The sequence below is a fragment of the Thamnophis elegans genome, chromosome 5, assembly GCF_009769535.1.
Source record: "Thamnophis elegans isolate rThaEle1 chromosome 5, rThaEle1.pri, whole genome shotgun sequence".
Taxonomy (NCBI): Eukaryota; Metazoa; Chordata; class Lepidosauria; order Squamata; family Colubridae; genus Thamnophis; species Thamnophis elegans.
This window is the reverse complement of record NC_045545.1, coordinates 65,729,422-65,748,931: the sequence shown is the minus strand read 5'-3', so window position 1 is coordinate 65,748,931 and position 19,510 is coordinate 65,729,422. Positions and strand designations below refer to the sequence as shown.

Here is a 19,510-nt window from a genome sequence, read left to right as displayed (position 1 = left end):
ACAGGGAAAATCAGATAAGTGTTCAAGAAGTATGAAAGCAGTGTCTTAATGCTTTCATTTGCTCACTTATTGCAATGTTGTTTCAGATGCTTTTTGTAGCTATCATCATGTAGGACAATTTCAGGGTTGCAAGTAGTAAGCCAATCTGCATTCTTAATCTCGGGTAACAGCATTTGACTTTTGGTTTTCTTCCCCTTCCTTCCTCTTGGCACTGGAGCTGATAATCCTGCAACAGACAAGGGAAAGCATATGAGCAGCACTGCTGAATCAGGATGTGTCTATATAATTGCAAATCAAAACAGAAAAAATAGTTCAGATGTAAATGGAACTGGCAGAGCACAAACACATTTTTCTCTTTGTAGTCCATCCCAGACATCTAATTATTCCACTAGAACCTGGGATTGGGAAAATGTACAATTCTTGCCCACATCTGGTAGTTGGAGTGGCATATAACCATAACAAAGTTCTTGGGTTACTTGTAAACCACACATTATACAGTTACATTTCCAAAAAGGTAATTTAATATCACAAAGATAGATGCAGAATTCCCCTTTGCTAACTTCAAACTATGAACACCTAGCTCTTCAGAAAGTCAAGAAATATGAAATAAAATAAAAATCATGACTTCAGAAAAACTGCATTAAACTGTTCTGCTTTATTTATCAGTAATTATATATATGTAAACACACACACACCTCCCCCCCCAATTCAGACACAGATTCTCCAAGGATTTCATTGACAGAATCCTTTTATTTTAGCAACAATATTTACTCAAGCCTCTATGCTGCTCCAATAAGAAAATTAAAAACAATACAAGGAAAGCCAAAAGTAATCAAAACCAATCATCACCCCACTCTCAAATCAATCAACAGTGCCAGTCAAGATCCTCAAGAGGCAGAATCATTTTTTCATCCTGCCCCCAAATGACTTCTTGGAGAGACAGGTCTTAATTGCTTTATGGAAACTTAAAGCGGGAAGGATCTGACCTTATGTTGGGAAAAGGCTGTTTCAGAGGATGGGAAATCTTGACCACAGAGTCCATCATGGCCATATTCCTTCAGAGGCAGGAGCAATTTACTTTTTCTTCCCAATCTCACTGGATGGGCAGATTCCACCTGGAGCAGGCAGTCTCAGAAATACCTAGGCCTCAAGCCATATAGAACATTAAAGGCAACAACTACCAACTTGAATTGTACTGGACACTAAACTGGCAACTCCAATGCAACTCCTATAATAGAGGTGTCACAAAAGGAAACCTAGGATTCCTCAAACTATACTTTCAATCAGTTTCCATTTTTAATTGGGCAGACTCATGTCGAGTTAGTGCCAACAGTTGATACATGAAATGACAAGGACATGATTATCAATAAAGCCTCCCATTCTAGAAATAGTCAAAACTGATGCACAAGATATAATTGTTTAAAGGCCCTCCTGGCCAAAGTCTCTACTTGTTACTCTAAGCAGGAGATGTGAGTCAAAGTGGACCATATACTACAAACCAGTTCTGCCAAGAGAAATGCACCCCTGCAAGAGATGAATTTTCTCCAGACTGATGTATGAATTTATACTATAGTTATATTATGGTTCAGCTAAGCCTGTTTGTCTCTGGTCAAATTGTGACAGCCTTAAGCTACTGGAACAAAATCTTCATTGCCATCTCCTGCACAGCCAATGGTGGAGGTATATAACTGGATATCATCAGATATCATGTTGACAGATAACTTCCCTCAATGACTTCATGTGAATGTTAAACATATTGGGGCAGGGGGTGGATAACCAAGTCATGTGGCACTTTATAATGTAGCTTCAATGGTTTGATCTCTCCTCCCCAACCAACTGGTACTGAGAACTACTGTAAAAAGTGCCTCCTCTCCTAATTATCACAGGTATTCCAGAAAGGTACTGTTTCTTTAATTGACTTCTTAGGCCATACAGTTGCCAGCAACTCAGCAGCATATAAAGAATTACAAACAACAGTAATAAAAATGATTGCACTATGGAGGAGACTAGAGAAACCATTGTATTGATCAAAGAAGAAGCATGCTAATCCTGCCTAAACATATAGAAAAGGCAAAACCAACTGGAGAAGGCAGTCCCACAGATGCCTTACATGCCCTGAACCATGTAAGGCTATATAGATGATCATTAGCAGTTTGAATTAGAACCCAAACCCACCATTAAACAGATCACACTAGAGGTGTTACATGTGTACATTGAGGTGTGCCACAGCTACTTGAATAGCCTCATTCAGGATCAGCTATATCTACCAAATGGCCTTCAAGGTCAGATACATATAGCACAATCAATGGTTTTGAAGCAAATGAGTTTCAGGAACACTAGGAGAGTTATACTGCCACTATATCCTGGCCCAAGCACTTTTATAGGCTGCTTTGCATCCCCTGAGGCAATATACAGAAGAACAAAAACATATGGATTTTCCTTTCAAGTCTTTTAAATGCATAGCAACCTCCCTCTTGAGTCAAGAGATAGTTGCAAAGAGAACCACCTTATTGTAGTCATTGATAAATGATACCTAAATTGCATATAATCAGTTTCTAAGATCTGTAATGTAAGTGCTTTCTTCTTGTCATAAACCTAATTAATTAGACTCTGTGAGAATTGGACTTTCTTGGCTATGAGCCACTGATAGGGATTTGAGCACCCAAATTAAAACCTCTCTCCCCTCAGTACCATGCTAAAATATATCAGCAGTTTTCAATTGGTTAAATAGTCTACATTTCATGTCAATATACAAGGAAAAATATAATTATATAGACATGTCCTCTCCTGAAACATTCCCCACATTATTCTCTATTGCTCCTACTACAAATATATACAATTGCAATTAATATAGGAGGAAATAAACATTGTAAACAAAACAAAAATAACTATCAACATATAAAGCCAGAGGGGGGGGAAACAAGGAATTCTTCTTCCAAAAAATAATTAACCCCCAGATAACAGAATATGAAGCCAAATTTCCCAAATTGCCTGGAAATATGAATGTCAGAGGAGAATTATGCATATGTAATGAAGTCACCATCAATCAGAAATGAGCATAGGGAACAAACAAGGTCCATCACAGTGTGTGATATTAATTTCAAAATTCCACATCCTTCTTGATATCAGCTGAAGAAAGCAATGCTGTTTCCTAAACTACTTCTACTAGTTCAGGAATGAGAAGAAATAGCAGTAATCAATAAATCAACAATATTGATTTGGGGATTCCACACTAACATACACTCTGAATAGTGGTCAAGGTACCATACCAAAAAATGGAAAGGAATTACAATAATTGATCTAAAATCACTCTTAAAACTTCACCTGGAATCCACAACTGTATGTTACTAATAAAACTCTATTAACCCACAGAAGAGCATTATATAACAGTCAGTTTGCTGGAATAGAATTGGGTGACCCAATCTTATCTTCAGGCATGGATACTCACTGGGTATCTATGTGAGATAGTATTTCTCACTCCAGCCCACCTAATAGAACTGTTATGGGAATAAAGCATTGGAAAATTATTATGAAAGCAGGTTTCTCCTCCTAGAGAAAAAAAAGATATAAATCTAACAAGCTGCAAACAAAATTAAAAATTGAAAAGGTATCTCTGAATGCTTCAGGATGATAACCTTATTGTGTAATCATTTTATTTCATTGTCTGAATGTTATGGGGTGTTCAGATATTATAATCATTCATTTGTATCCTTCCTGCTTTCACCTATTTTTATCTTTCTTCCATTTCTTACCTTATTATAGAAAATTATTTCAAGTGTTTAGTATAGAAAGGGCATCAAATTCACTTTGGTGGTATAAGAAGCCATTTTATATGGATATAACTGTTGTTGCAGATAAATGTCAAACAAGGGATAATACATGTTAAAGAAGTAAATACACAATGTACATTTTGAATTTATCAAGAAACATTTTAATAGTTCGTCTTGAAAAAAAAAAAATTAGATGGACATCTTCAGGATTAACAAAATCTGAAATTCTCTTGATTAAAAAATATTCTCCAACTGAAGAAATCTCATCTTTCAGAAAAGTATGATTCACTAATCAGATTAATCAATTTTTATTATTTATTAAGTAGTTTAAAGAAATAAGATTAGAACACAACATTCATTTCTGGTACCTGAATGGTTCTGTAGGGCTTGGTTTTGTCCATCCTTTGTTGGAGTGATCAAATCCCAAATAAAACTCTTAATCTTCTCATCTCCCTTATAATGTCTAACACAGTAGACCAGCAGTGCTCGGCAGATCATCTCCATATCTTTTTCATTGAGATGCCATTTAAACCGGCCATGGGTCAGAATGTCTTTCCAACGTCCCCAGCTTGAGTAAAACAGATGCACAGTGTACAAAAACTATCAGAATTTCTGTAAAATGTTCATACAATTATCGTATTTTTCAGAGCATAAGATGCACCGGAGTATAAGACGCACCACGGTTTTGAAGAGGCAATTTTTTTTAAAAAAAAAGGTTTTGCACTCTGCAAACCTCCCAAACATGGCCCGTTTTTTTGCGAAAACTGGCCCGTTCCCCCCCCCCCCAAAGGCACGAATAGCCTTTAAGGGGCTTGCAGAGTGCTCATGGCAGGGTGGGGGGCCAAAAACAAACAAAAAATGGCCCATTTTTTGTGAAAACGGGCCTGTTTTTCATTAAAAAAAAAGGCATGGATAGCCTTTAGAAAGCTTATAGAGTGCTCCTGGGGGCTGGGGGAGGGTAAAATTGAGCAAAAAGCAGGCCGTTTTTCGCCCATTTCTGCCCTCCCCAGCCCCCAGGAGCTCTCTGAAAGCTTCCTACAAGCTATGCATGGCCATTTTGGTGAAGGGGGCAGGGTTTCAGGAGGTAAAAAAATGCTGTATTCAGTGTATAAGATACACCTAGATTTTCAGCCTCTTTTTTGAGGGAAAAATGTGTGTCTTATACTCCAAAAAATAAGGTACTTTCTCATTAGTTTATGAAAAAATAGAAGAGATATATAAACAATAGGAAACAAAAATTAGCAAAAAATGGTAAAAGAGGCAGCAAGGGAGCTAAAGGGATTTCTGTTTACCATAAAATAAAAACAAGTATTACTTCACAAATTTTAATGTATAGCAATGGAAGAAAGTGCCAAAGGTAGCAGAATTATAGGAACTGGAATGTTACCCTGATTTCAACGTTCAAAATACTACTTTTTTAAAAAAAGAACTGCAATAATCCTTGTATATAATACAGGACTGAACATTCAAGAGAGATTTAACAAAGAAACACACCCAAATATAAGCAGATTTTTCTCCACACGAAAACATTCTGCCCTTAAGTACCGACGTGTTTTTTCATTGAGACGCCGTGAACGTGTGGGTCGCTCATCAGAGTCACTGTCCAGCTCTGAAAACTCCATCAGCTCATCTTCCTCAAAGGAGTTGTAGTGTTTGGTTTGCTTACGGACACGGGGCCTGTCAATCACTAGGCTCTCCTAAGGGGGGGAGGGGGTTAACAAAAATATATATGTATAATTCTGGTATCTTACCCCAAACCGCTCATCAGCATGCTTAGCTACACATTTTTTTTTTATGCTAGTGGTTAATACTATGATACATCGATCTAAGATATAACTGAACATTCAAATTTTACTTAATGTTTGTTAAGTTTTCAAAATTCTTGATTTCTCATACTTTTTTCTTTATCTCAAGGTATGTTATTTTAATATGCTTGTTATAAAAATAGTTTTTAAACTTTTTGTGATATAAATTAAATGGCTTTGCTGAGTTTGAAAAAATAAATGATTTGTTTATTGTCACTAAAACCTGACCTGACTTTGAAATGTGTGGTGTATTCTTTTTTTTAAAGCTATTATAAAGAGGCACGATGGCAATCAGTTTAAGATTGCTTATACAGATACTAATCAAACTAAAATTTGCATCCACATAAGGATCATCAGGAGAAAACGCTGAAAACAATGCCAACAAACTGAAAATTAGATTCTAAAGCATCAGATTGATTACTTTTTTAAAAAAGAAACAAACAATAATATCTCTTTTATTATAAACATTTAAAATTTAACAGCTGGAATGAAAATGAATTGCAAATACAGTCATCAGTTACAGTTACACTTTGCCAGACATGCACATACAAAACAGAGACTATGTTTTTGACCTCCCCGTTAAACAATCACAGATTTTCAATTATTTCTATCCACAGCCATGTGAATCTTAATGTGTTAACAGCAACATATGGGGGGTGGGGTGGGTGTAAGGGCCTTTGTGATCTGTTGCTTAGCAATCTTCCTTGTGCTGCTGCCTAAGCTCCCTTTTGCCTTTCCCGCTGCCATTTGCCAAGCTGGAGCTTCACAAGGTAGGACTCCCAAGGGTTTACTGACATCACTTCTGCAAGAGGAAGTTAGTATTGAGAAACCAGCTGTTTAACTGAAGAGGTAAACAAAATGATTGGGCACAAAGAGAAAGCATTTATAATGTTTTATTTTTGTAGGTATATAACAGTGGTGGGTTGCAGGTGGTACGCCCCGGTTGGGCGTACCGGAGCCAGCCCGGAGCACTGGATACCGTTCCGGTACAGTACTCCGGAGGACCCGCCCGCCCTCCTTACCGTATTTTAAAGCTGTTGGCACTTCTGCGCACGGTGCATACAGCACCTGCACAACGCTCCGCTGAGCAGCTGGACTGTAGCGGAGGCTTGCGGAAGCGTCATTTCCAGCTATAATGCATGCATGTGTGCCGCGCGCGTGTATGTGGGTGACATCGGGGCTGTTCTAACCATACCAATTGGAACCAAATCCGGAACCCACCACTGGTATATATAATAAGAGTTAAGATCCTCTTATCCAAAATACACTGCATCCATATTTTTTATATTCTATGCTTCTACTTTAAAAAAGGTTGGTTCTGATGGTTGGAATAGTCTGATATACCAGACACCCACTGCCATTCAAAGGGAATCTCATATTTTAGCTCTGGAAAGGAAGTAGGTGGTAGATTTTCTCTTTTAATGCAACAGCTTTTTGTTTCTAAACAAGCTTCAAAAGAAATAAAAGTTGACATTTTGGGAATAAATCAGCCCTACCTCTGGCACTGTGTAGAGTAAAAGAGTGATGCTGAGGTATTAAATTGAAATGAATTACAGATAGGCCTTGACTTAGAACCATTTGTTTAGTGATCATTCAAACTTATATCACCACTGAAAAAAGGGACATGATTGTTTTTCCCATGTACAACCACTATAGCATTCCCATGGTCACATGATCACTTGGCAGCTGGCTCTTATTTATGATGGCTGCAAAGTCCTGGGGTCACCTTTTGTGACCTTCTGACAAGCAGTCAATGAGGAAACCAGATTTACTTAACCATGTTATTAACTTAACAACTGCAGTGATTCACTTAACAAAGATGTTAAGAACGGTTGTAAAATGGGACAAAATTAACTTAAGTGTCTTGCTTAGCAACATAAAATTTTGTGCTCAGTTGTAGTCATAACTCGAGGATTATCTGCATACTGCTGTCAGAGAAAGATAATGCAAATTTATTGGACCACTGTGATCCAAAGATTAAAATACTCATTTTTTCCAAGATGAATGCAAATGAAGAAACTAGTAGTGATCCATTCATTTGCTGTTTGTTACACGTGAACAAGATCCAGAGTTCAATTAGCTGTTTTATTACTCAAGCCTACACACAGAAATCTTTTCTGACTAATGGTTTGCATCTGGATTAGATTAGATGAGGTTCAACAGCATTCAAAGAAGGGTCAGATTTCACCCTCTTCTGCCCATGTAGGGACTCCAGACTAATTCCCTGCTTGACTCCTTCCCCTGGCTTGTCCCATCTCTCTTCAACATTACCAGCATGTTTGTTTTAGATATATAAAATCCTAATTCAAAGTGATCTTTCTATTCTCAATTTTTTTTTAAAAAAGACATTAAAAGATATTCACCCAACTAAAGCATGTTTTTAAATATGTTTCACAAAATAAAATATTAGGGAAACCTAATTTTTTAATATATCAGTAAAGTTTCTGCCTGGTCCTTGTCAGCATGGGATTATGGTGGTTTGTTTCTTTAAGTAGATGTTGCAAAAAGGGGGGAAACAACCTTAATTACATATTCCAAAATTTTACATTTTCACAATATCCCTTGATTTGCTGTCATAGCGTTGAGTATCTAAATTGCTACATGTAATGATAAGGATAAATTGCTTTTTAGGTTCAATTTAGAAACAGAGTTACAATTTTAAATAGTATTGAATGATCAGCTCTAAAATACAACCCAGCATCATTCAAAATGTTAATACCAAATTCAATCACTGTCTTTTCTTTTGCTATCTATCTTGAGGTAGTTACATTTTCTTTCATTTAAAAAAAATTGTGCTGATTTTAAGTAAAAACACTCTTAACTTATTCTGAATGATTTTATGCAAGTAGATTGAGGGAGTATAATGTTAGGTAGACAGTTTACATTCAATATGGTAGGCTTTGTAGCTATAATTTTAAACAGAATGGCTTTGACATAGCATGAATATGATTTTATAATTCTTATTAAAGAATTTTTAAAAAGATTAAAACAATTCAAATTTTAGACATAAAATAAAGAAAAATAGTGAATAAATGAAAAAGATATTAGGAAAAATAAAGGATTATAAAGATTATAAAGAAGTGGTTTCTGGTTTCCCTAGCTTTGCCCTCTCTCAAAGGTTACATCATAATTTACCCTTTCTGATCGTCAGTCCCATAAATCAGAAGTTTATCCTTTCTCCAGCAAAAAGTCCATAAGGGATTTCTAGTCACAAATAAAAGTAGTTATTGTTTTCTTAATGAGACAATCATCTCTACTAAGTCCATCATCTTCACCAACCATTACGAGTATTTCAGAATCTTCCCATGTTTGTGCTTGTGATATTATTGCATTGGTTGTCTAATGGCAACAGCACTTAGACTTATATATGGCTTCATAGTGCTTTACAGCTCTCTTTAAACAGTTTACAGAGTCAACGTATTTCCCCCCATATTTGGGTCCTCATTTTACCAACCTCAAAAGGATGGAAACGGAGTCAACCTTTAGCCGGTTAGGATCGAACTCCTGACAATGAGCTGAATTATCCTGCAATACTGAATTCTAACTACTACGCCACCACGCCTCCAAAATACTACGGCTCCTTATAACAAAAATAATGTTGCATAATGTTTTCCAACTGTCTAGCTATTAATATCCTACTTTGTGCATCATAACACGCTGTTCCTGTCAACAAAAACTCAGTATCAGTATTTACAAAACAGATTTAGGATACAGATAGAAAGATCAAGAATTCCTATAGAAGTTACCTACACATACTCTGCATTCATCCCATATATTATTAGTGCCCCAAAACCTCAGTAAAACCTTTAACCCTAACCAATGTGTAATTAGGAGAACTTTTTGCAGTCAGCTCTGAGAATATGTAAATTTGGGAATGCAACTTAAGTTTCCAGAATAAATACATCATAATTACCTTTTCATCTCTTGCATCAGTATCCAATTCAGCTATTTTTGCCCATTTCTGCCAGAAGTTGGGATCATCCAATGAAATGTCAGTTCTGTTTCCTGAAGCAACAAAGCTGGCCTGGGAGTAAAATGCAAATTAATAGATTGTAAATAATAGAAAATCCCCATAAACCCTAGATGCCAAGCCAATTCTTAAACAAAGACCTAACCAGAGACATCCATAGGGGGGGAGGAGCAAGGAGAAATGATTAAAGCAACTATGTGGCTATACAACTCAAGCTGTGTCCTGCACACAACCAAAACATGAATTGAAACCACACTGGAATGGAATGTTGCTCGCCTTTGTTATTTTTTATGGAAACCTTAATCCTATAGTACCTTTGGAGCTTATGTATGGATAATATGGCTGAAAGCAGAAGATGATGGCTTGAAACTATTGTTTTTCATCTCTGTTAAACTATTCATTCTTTGAACACGTTAAGTTTAGTGATCATGGCAAACTATAATTTGGTTTAGTTTTTTTGACAATCATATAACAACTCAGCCAAGCCAAGTCTTAACAGAATATGAATCAATCATGTAGTTGATAATTCTGAATAAAATCTGTTTTCTAAATTACTCTATTTTCATTGATATATAATACTATCAAATTAAGAATATAGTGGGATATGAAAGCAGAAAAAATTTAATCTTTACATAAGGAATGAATAAGATGTAACCTTCTAGATGTTGTAGGACTAACTCCATTCATCCCTCATGATCAACTGGTTCCAACTGATCGAAGGTGGAATTCAACATGAGAATTATATCTCTGATTTGGGGAGAAATGGCTATCTAATACCAACAGGACTTGTACAAAACAACAAGAAGCTGTAGACTCCTTTCATGTTCTTTTTTGCATGTAGATAATAAAAAGTAAAACTAAAACAATTTCCCACAATAAACTTAGATGGTTTTGTCCCCATAGCACACAACCAACCTTGGAAAATGTGGAGCCTTTCCCTTCAGTTTGAATAGTGATGGTTTGGGTCCTACGTTGCAGGATTTGATCTATGTCTTCTTCACAGAATTTGGAGCCTTCATCTTCTTCATCCATTAAAGCCCCATAAGCACCTTTTCGCAATAGGTCTTCAACCTCCATCTTGGAGAGCTGCTGCACCTTCCAGAAACAGACAGACTGATTGATTCCAGAATGGGAAAAAAGACAGGAACTCATGACAACTTCCAGATATAAGTTGACATGAAAATCTAAGGAGGAAGGGGAATAAAGATTAGAAGACCTCTAGGTCTTGCCTGTATAGGATACCCTTACCCCATTGTTGCTTCCCTTGCGGTTGATATCCTGCAACACTGCCTTGTCTAATCCTAGTTTCAAGCTGGCTTTGTCAAACATCTCTCGTTCATAGGAATTTCTGGTGATGAGGCGATAGACTTTAACTGCCTTGCTTTGCCCTATTCGGTGGCAGCGAGCCTGAGCCTACAGGAGGAGAAAGACATCACTCAAAGTAGAGTTGGCAGAACTGGGTTGAGGGAAAGATTAAGTTTCCTCAAGAAGAATATATCCCACACATGCCATCACCTAAACCATCATCTCCCACTCATGCCTTTCCCAATATAATTCCACTTTTCAGTAGCACATTGGGAGCCATATTCCAAACAATAGGTGGGGTCAGGACAAAACTAAAGATCAATCTAATTCAAATTTAAAATTAAGTATAGTGGGAAAATAATTTCCTCATCTGGCATATTTAAAATTATAAATTGGTAACTTCTTGAGTTCTTAGAGTCCAGGCTTCTGAAGGGTAGATATGGCTGACAATGTTTATTTCTCACTTAAAATATTTAAACTACTTCCCAATAGGGATTTCCAACATCTGAACTTAGACAATGAAGATTAGCTATCAGGCTAAGGCCCCTAATATGAACTATGAAACAAAAACAACTGTAGTTAAATTAACCCATTGCACTCCATTAAATAATCAAAATATGACCCATCTGAATGTTCAAGTAACTTTTATCAATACAGTAAAATCTCAATTTGAAAGGCAACATTGAACTGGACATGTCTTCTCACCCTCCCTCCATACAAGATAATGTTTCTTTCATAGAGCTGGAAAGTGTCCAAGAAGGAGGGTCTGTGTCCTTTATTGTGGAGGCAAAAAGCTTGCCACTCCAGAAACTTAGTAATCCCATAGCAGCAAGAGTGTGCATGTGTAATTAACAGGACAGGGCACTTTTAAATTCTTTCTTGGTGGTTTCTCTCCTTAGCTATCATCTGCAATGCAACAGGGCACTTTAGGTTTGGTTTTCTGGACATCGTGCAAGTTCCTGACAGTTTGAAAGAATCAGGACACTTAATGTATATGTTTATGCAGGCATAATTCTACTTTTGGATTAATCAAACATTTAAATTTAACATATGCTTCTTCCCTCCAGATGGTGTATATACCTTTTATTCTAGTTGAAACAATATGCCTTGGGCCTTTGTTGTTCTTTGCTGTTTTGTGTTTCTAAGCCTTTTAATCTTATTAAGGATATTATAAGCTGTTCGGAATCTCCTGACAGAAGTGACATATCAATCTGAGTAACAACATAAAACAAATCAAATGCATATACATATCAAACTGGAAGAGGTATTTATTGTGGTCCATGTCCTTTCAAGCACTTTTGTCTTCAGAGCAACTGAATTCATATTTTCATAGGTCTTCTACATAATTTATATTCCCAGAGATAGCACTAAATTTCTCCTCAATCACCCCTTGGGCCATCTCATCTCTCAAATACCTGCAGATCATTCTGTGGATTCCAATCTGAGTCAAAGATGATACAGGTATCAGCAGCAGTAAGATTGATGCCTAGCCCTCCTGCCCTTGTGCAGAGCAAGAAAACAAAACGGTCTGAATCTGGCTTGCAGAAGCGATCGATTGCAGCCTGACGTAAATTCCCACGAACCCGGCCATCAATGCGCTCATAAGTATATCTGTATAAATGGAAGTCCATGTATTATTTTAGAAGTTTACTATAAGACTAGGAAACCCTGCTTCCATCTACCCACATTAGCAATACAGCCTTGGGATAGTAATAACTTGATTCAATTACCTCAGATTAGCACAGGAGTATCAAACTTACGTCATCACGGCAGCGTCATGTGACATATCGGGACTTTTTCCCCCTTTGTTAAACCGGGCATGGGTGTGGCCAGCATGTGATGCACCCGGCCCATGGGCCGGGAGTTTGGTCTAGCATAACTTCTCCCAACCTGACGGTCATTAAGAAAGCAAGAAGGCTAATCTAGATGATAAAGGTATCAATAATCAGTCTCCCCCTTTCACAACAATGCTATGTGTGAGATGACACATGGTTTAAGTCCAAAGATTATACAATGCATTATACGAGAAAAATATTTCTCAGCCCTTCTGAAACAATAAAACAAACAACTGCATTTTTCTCAATATTGATTGATATCTATGTCTACAAGAATAATGTTACTAGTTTGCTACCTGACTAGCTGTATGAATGGAGCCTGCTGGAAATCTATTTTTGATCTTTGATTCAAACATAGATCAATGCTCTCTCCGAGAAACTGACATACAGCATCTGAAAGTCAAAAGCATTCAGTAATATGATAGATTTTTCTAAAACTTGGTTCCTTTCCTTCAACTTCTTCTCTATGTTTTTCCACTTCCTTTCCAAACTGAAAGGAAGACGGGACATACTTCAGAGTCATTCATAAGAGAAGTAGATGCTTTAAGACCAGCAAATGTGCCTAGTCCATAAGGCTATTCTCTTCTCTGCAGTGCTCTGTGAGTGTCATTTAAGTTAATCTCCTACAGCTTCTTCACAGCACTACAACCCCTATTTTTCTTGAGAACTCTTGTCTGTTGCTATAAAGGAAAGATTTTATTTTAGTGATTTGCAAAATGACTAACATGAAAAGGACAATGTTGCCACCAAGCAATTGGCAAGGGGGGCGGGGAGGAGGAAATCCTGCAGTTCTAATGACTACATTGACAATTTGATTGATCTCTGAGCTGCAGCATGCTCCTTCTATAAAGACAGATGCTGGATGACATCAATATTCCAAAAGTAGCCTTGCAACTAATTATGTTTACAAAAAACTGGAGAAATATTTCAGTTCAACATTTTTTTTCAATATAAGCCTTATATATGTTTGAAAAATACATTTCTCCTGCAAAGGATAAAAAAGGCAAAGTCTGAAACAGCATGCAGAGACAAACAAAATCAGAGCGAAAAGAGGAAAAAATAACAAGGAGGTGAAAGAACCTAAGACAATGAGAAGAAAATAGTATATACAGATGCACTAGAAGATACGTATAGTCTTATGAACTTATAGCCAAATAACTGCTTAGAATTGATCCAAATGATGCTCTTTTCTGCATAAGCTTCTAGACTGTACTGACCGCCGCTGGATGAGATAATCCTCCAGGATATCAAGGCAGCGCACCATCTGGGAGAAGATCAACACCTTGTGCCCGCCTGCAATCAGCTTTGGCAGCAATTTATCAATCAGCACCAGCTTGCCTGCAGCCTGGATCATTGCCTGCAACTGGAAATCAGGAGCTTCTGAGTTGTGGGTTTTACGGAAATCTTCTAGGATCTTTTCCTCTGCTCCTAACCCAGAAATAGAAGGGGGGGGGGGGGAATCAGTAGGAATTAAGTTGCATAACCAATATGAAAAGCAATCCCATCATATAACATTCTAGCAGAAAACCTCTGGTGCTATTCCTTATTTTTACCAAGGCTTTGTAAAAAATACAAAGGAGAGGAGAGCCTTTTCAGTAGCAGCTCCGACCCTTTGGAACGATCTCCCCGTGGAGATTCGTACCCTCACCACCGTCCAGACCTTCTGCACAGCCCTTAAGACCTGGCTAGCCCGTCAGGCCTGGGGATAAAGATAATCTGCCCCCACCCGAATGATGAATGAATGTTGTTTACTATTTTTACTTTTATGTACTGTCTTGTGTCTATTGTCTGTACCCTCCTTCCCCATTTTATGTAAGCCACCCTGAGTCCCCTCAGGGAAAAAGGGCGGCCTATAAATACTAATAAATACCAAAAAAAAAAAAAAAAAAATACAAAGCAAATGCCAATTTTTATTCCTTTATGAAACATACATTCTTATAAAACGTACATTCTGTACACACATATAAGCATTCTTCATCTTTGATTCATCCACAATCTTTCAGCTAAGTACACAGAGCAATATTTGTTACTGTTATGAGGCTTTCCAAATGAAAAATAAATGAAAGCAATCATTATGCTACCATCATCAACTAACTAGGAAGGTAGCAAAGAAAACCAAGCAAAACATTGCTGACTATTGATGGGCAAATGGAAAATTGAAGCACCATTATTTCCCCATCATACGTTAAGTGGGCTGGAGTGCCAAACTTCCAGTCCTACCTCTTACCGTTAATGAGGTAGGGATGATTGCAGCACTTGCGCAACTCCATCATGGTATTGATGAGGTTAGGCATGTTATGCTGGTTAGCACCCTTGGATAGAAAGCTAAAATTTTTCTCCAGGATGGCTCGATAGTATTTCTTCTGGATGTTGGTCAGCTCTACTTCAATGATGGTCTCCTGTTTAGGTGCTAGATTCTTCTCCACATCATCCTTCAGCCTTCGCAGCATCATGGGTTTTAGAAGAGACTGGAGTTTCTTCACCTGTCGGGATTAAAAAATATAATCTACCAATATCGTATATAACACTTTCCCAATAATTCATGAAAGTAATACAAAAAATAATACTCAGTGATGCCAGTGCTAGTACATTGAGGGAATATGTAACTGCTCAAATTATAAGATTATCATATTAGGGCAAAACCACGTAATTGTACTATTTGTTTTCCAGCTCCTAGATTCAGCAAGAAAGTATGTACATGCAACAGATAGTAAATGCACCTTTGGAAAACATGAGTATAAATGCAGATATACCTAAATATCCAGTGATATATGAAAAATGAAAATCTTGGTGAATTAGGTTTGTTGGCAAGTAAATTACATATACTTTTCAATATGGTTGCATATGACCAGAAATATTTTGTATATGAAGAAAGTGAGAATATGTTTATATATAATGAATGTTTTGAGTTTGCTGCATTGTGTTCTTTCTTTTTTTTTTTTAAAAAAGTGCAAATCAGAATACAAAAATAATAAGAGAGATCTATTTTATCCAAAAAAAAAGTATGGTCGCACCATAGTTTGGGCAACCTTTTTGCACTGTTTATTTCTATACCCTTTCGTCACTGTAGCCAAATGCTTACTCAGTAGATAACTTAAGTTCATCTGCAAGAAACTGTCAACCCCACCCCCCCCCCAGTTTCCTCAGGCAAAAATCATAGTAAATCCATATCAGTGGAGAATTTATTAAACTGTTTTCTTGCTTACCTGTTCTTCTGTTTTGAGATCCCCAAACTCCTCAAGAAAGGCTGTCTCAGATGGGAACTGTTGTGGTTCCAAGAAGTTCAACAAGCTGAAGAGCTCCTCCACTGAGTTCTGCAGGGGTGTCCCAGTCAGCAGCACTTTATGTTCCTGTTTACCATTCAAGGAAAGATCATAATAGTCAAGTTACAGAAAGAACATGATAAGATTAGGCTTTATTTAGAGCCAAGGTGGCGCAGTGGTTAAATGCAGCACTGCAGGCTGACTGCTAGATCAGCAGTTCAGCGGTTCAAATCTCACCGGCTCAGGGTTGACTTAGCCTTCCATCCTTCCGAGGTGGGTAAAATGAGGACCCGGATTGTTGTTGGGGGCAATATGCTGACTCTGTAAACCGCTTAGAGAGGGCTGAAAGCCCTATGAAGCGGTATATAAGTCTACTGTTATTATTATTGCTATTGCTATTTCCTAACATGGCTGCCGCAATATTTTTGTTGACTGCAGGTCTCACTGCAAGTCAAAAATATTGTTTTCAGTTCTAGAAGCCTGGGACTGTTTTTACATCTTTAAAGCCAGCAGATATTCTGCTCATCCAATCACCCTCTAAGGAATATACAGACTTCATTTTCCCAAGCTAGAAAAGCTTACAGGAAACCTTTCTATATTTCAAGTCACTTAACCGTAAGCAGCATTCACAGGCCATCAGATGTAACTACTATTAAAGCTGAAAACCATACAAAAATCTTCAGTTTCTATGGTTCTAGCATGCACACAGTAGAAGAAATATTTAGCTAGCAGAAAACTATAATAAATATTTTCTGTTATATTTTTGAAGCCACAAAACAATGAGATACTATAAAGTATAATAGCACTTGATGAAGACCTAAGAAATATTAAAGAAATGAATACACTTTCATATATGCACGTGTGCCTGCAGTATCTTTCATGTGCTTCTGTAATGTGCAGAGTCAAATTTCCATATGATTCAGAAGAGCAATACCATTTGAAAAATTCTCACCAGACACATGAGCTTTAATCCTTCCAGTAATTTGCAGTTCCTGTTCTTGAGCCGATGGGCCTCATCAATAACCACACAACGCCAGTGGATCTTCTTCAGCTCTGGACAATCTGCCAAGATCATCTCAAACGTGGTAATAACTACCTGGAATTTGAAGAGCCCAGGAAGAGGAATACCCTAAGGATGATATTATAAAAAATAAGTTGGAATTTACATTCCTAGATAGCAATTAGTGCTGATCAGTTATGATTGCATTCCTGGTAGATGTTCGCTGAATACTGCAACAAACTACATGGTGTCTGAAAGAAATGCATCAAAAGGAGATTTACATGTTCTACTTAAAAGGTTATGAGGGATCTACTTCACAATACAGGTAGTCCTCACTTAATGACCATTCATTTAGTGATTGTTCGAAGTAATGCTAGTGCTGGAAGAAAATGACTTATAACCAGTCCTTGCCACTTACATGATTGCAATTTGGGCACTTGGCAAGCATTACACATTTAAGACAGTTGCAGTGTCACACAAACAAATAATTACCATTTGCAACATTCCCAGCTGGCTTCCAATAAGAAAAGTCAATGAAGAAGCCATTTTCAATGGAGGAAGTTGCAAGTTGTGGTCATGTGATGTCTCATGACCATAGGTGACTCACCTAAAGACTGCAACCAGAACTGCCAGAACTTTAATAACTAAGCAGGGCAGTGACATGATGTTTTGCTTAATGACTACTTTGCTTAGCTACAGACTTGCTGATGAAAATTAGGGTTCTTAAATGAGGACTACCTGTGCTATTAATTAGCCATGACCATTCTCTTATTCATACAAATATTCAGCATTTAAATTATAGTGGTATAATTCCACTATCTGTCTGAGATCCTTTAAGGCTAAGACTATCTGTCTACATGCAGAAAATCCAAAGAAATGCAATGTGAATCTAGACCTACAATCCAAAGGCAACCAATCCACACAAATACATTTTTCCATGTTGTAGTGTGCCTCTCTGGTTTTCTGTACAGGTAGTCCTCAAGTTATAACCATTTGTTCAGCAACTGTTCAAAATTATGAAAGCATTGAACAAAGGGACTTAAAACCAGTCCTCGAAGTTCTGACCACCGCAGCACCCCTTTGCTCACATAAACAAAATTTAGGCATTGGTAAACAGCTTGCACTTATGATTGGTTGCAGTCCTATATACTCTTTCCCTCATTTTGATGAGCTTGCACAACTCTCTCCCACCTCCGACTTGTGTGCATCCTGTGTCAAGCCTCTCAGATCCTTCCTACCCCCTGCAACAAGCTACTATGGCACCCACACTGTTCTTACATGAACTCCCTTCGCTTCCTGTTTAACAACCCACATAGGGTTACAATAACAGTTGGGACTGCCTGTATTTGTGTTACCAAGTGATTCAGTCACATGACATCCAGTGGTGGGATACGACCGGTACACCCCGGTACAGGCATACCAGTGCTTGCTGGGAGCACCTGGTACCGTTCCGGTGGCCAGAGGGTCCACCCATCTGCTCATGCTCCTTACCTGTATTTGAGCTGTTCGGGGCTTCCACACACATGCATGGAGCGTACAGCGCCTGCATGAGGCTCCGCTGAGCAGCTCGAGCATCGCGGAGGCGTCGCAGGCATGTGCGCACTGTGCATGTGCTACATGCATTCATATGGTGGACGCTTGGCCCTGTTGCACCGTACTGGTTGCACCAGGATCCAGAACCCACCACTGATGACATCACATTTACAACCACATTGCTAAGTGACAGCAGTCCTGGTAGCAACTGCCATTTTAATCTGAGGATTACCTGTAGTGTGTTTTGATTTTAAAAATGGCGAAGAAATATCCTGAGTCTTTATTTTCAAGTCATCAAACATGGGACGCTACTTAGCTAAGAAATGCCTAAATACAAGTTGGCCTTTCTTGTTACCTCTACATTTAGTGTTTCCACTGTCCCTTCTCAAAAGCTTTATTTTTAATCAATTCTCCCTATTCCACACTACAGATTATATTCCCAAGGCTGAAAACAAGCAAGAAAAAGTTCCTTAAGATATATACAGTAGCACAAACCTGTGTATCCCGATAAACCATCTCATATTGCTGGATCATCTGGCGGCTTATCTGGCTGCCATGGTACACAATGGCATTCAACTCAGTCCAAGTACGGAATTCTCGCTCCCAGTTTGTGATGGTGGAAAGTGGAGCAATGATGAGAAATGGACCTCGAAGACCCATCAGATAGATCTCAAAGAGGAATGTAATGGACTGGATCGTCTTCCCCAAACCCATTTCATCAGCCAGAATGCAGTTTTTCCTGTGGAAATGCCACAGCAGCCATTACAAAACTTTGGAAGCCCTTCTGAAAACGATTCCTTTACCAATGGGTGAAGTCCCCTGCAGACTAATTCTGACACAAAATATTGCCTATGGGAGTTTTTTTAACCAACTTTTTATTCACTCTGCCATTTTAAAACAACTTTCTTTGTTCTTGGGATTTATTTCCAAACGCTGTGGTAATGAACAATGCATATTAGTGCATATCGAAAATTCGCTTTTTCTTGAAGAGTCTATTCATCTTGAGAATTTCACCCTTTTGTAGTTCCT

The 19,510-nt window shown here is 37.9% G+C and overlaps 1 protein-coding gene across 2 annotated transcripts in view; it reads right to left on the bottom strand.

The window, feature by feature from the left end:
* The window catches only part of CHD6 (chromodomain helicase DNA binding protein 6), a 115,093-nt gene that overhangs the window by 14,516 nt on the left and 81,067 nt on the right, over positions 1-19,510 (bottom strand). For both annotated transcript variants that reach the window (XM_032218151.1, XM_032218152.1), the window contains exons 14-25: positions 18,977-19,220; positions 16,901-17,077; positions 15,892-16,035; positions 14,913-15,168; positions 13,903-14,113; positions 12,266-12,461; positions 10,794-10,958; positions 10,461-10,640; positions 9,489-9,599; positions 5,265-5,467; positions 4,139-4,338; positions 67-226 (exon numbers count right to left, since the gene is read on the bottom strand). In XM_032218151.1, coding sequence (XP_032074042.1) covers positions 67-226; positions 4,139-4,338; positions 5,265-5,467; positions 9,489-9,599; positions 10,461-10,640; positions 10,794-10,958; positions 12,266-12,461; positions 13,903-14,113; positions 14,913-15,168; positions 15,892-16,035; positions 16,901-17,077; positions 18,977-19,220 — 2,247 coding nt within the window. The remainder of the gene's footprint in view (positions 1-66; positions 227-4,138; positions 4,339-5,264; positions 5,468-9,488; positions 9,600-10,460; positions 10,641-10,793; positions 10,959-12,265; positions 12,462-13,902; positions 14,114-14,912; positions 15,169-15,891; positions 16,036-16,900; positions 17,078-18,976; positions 19,221-19,510) is intronic.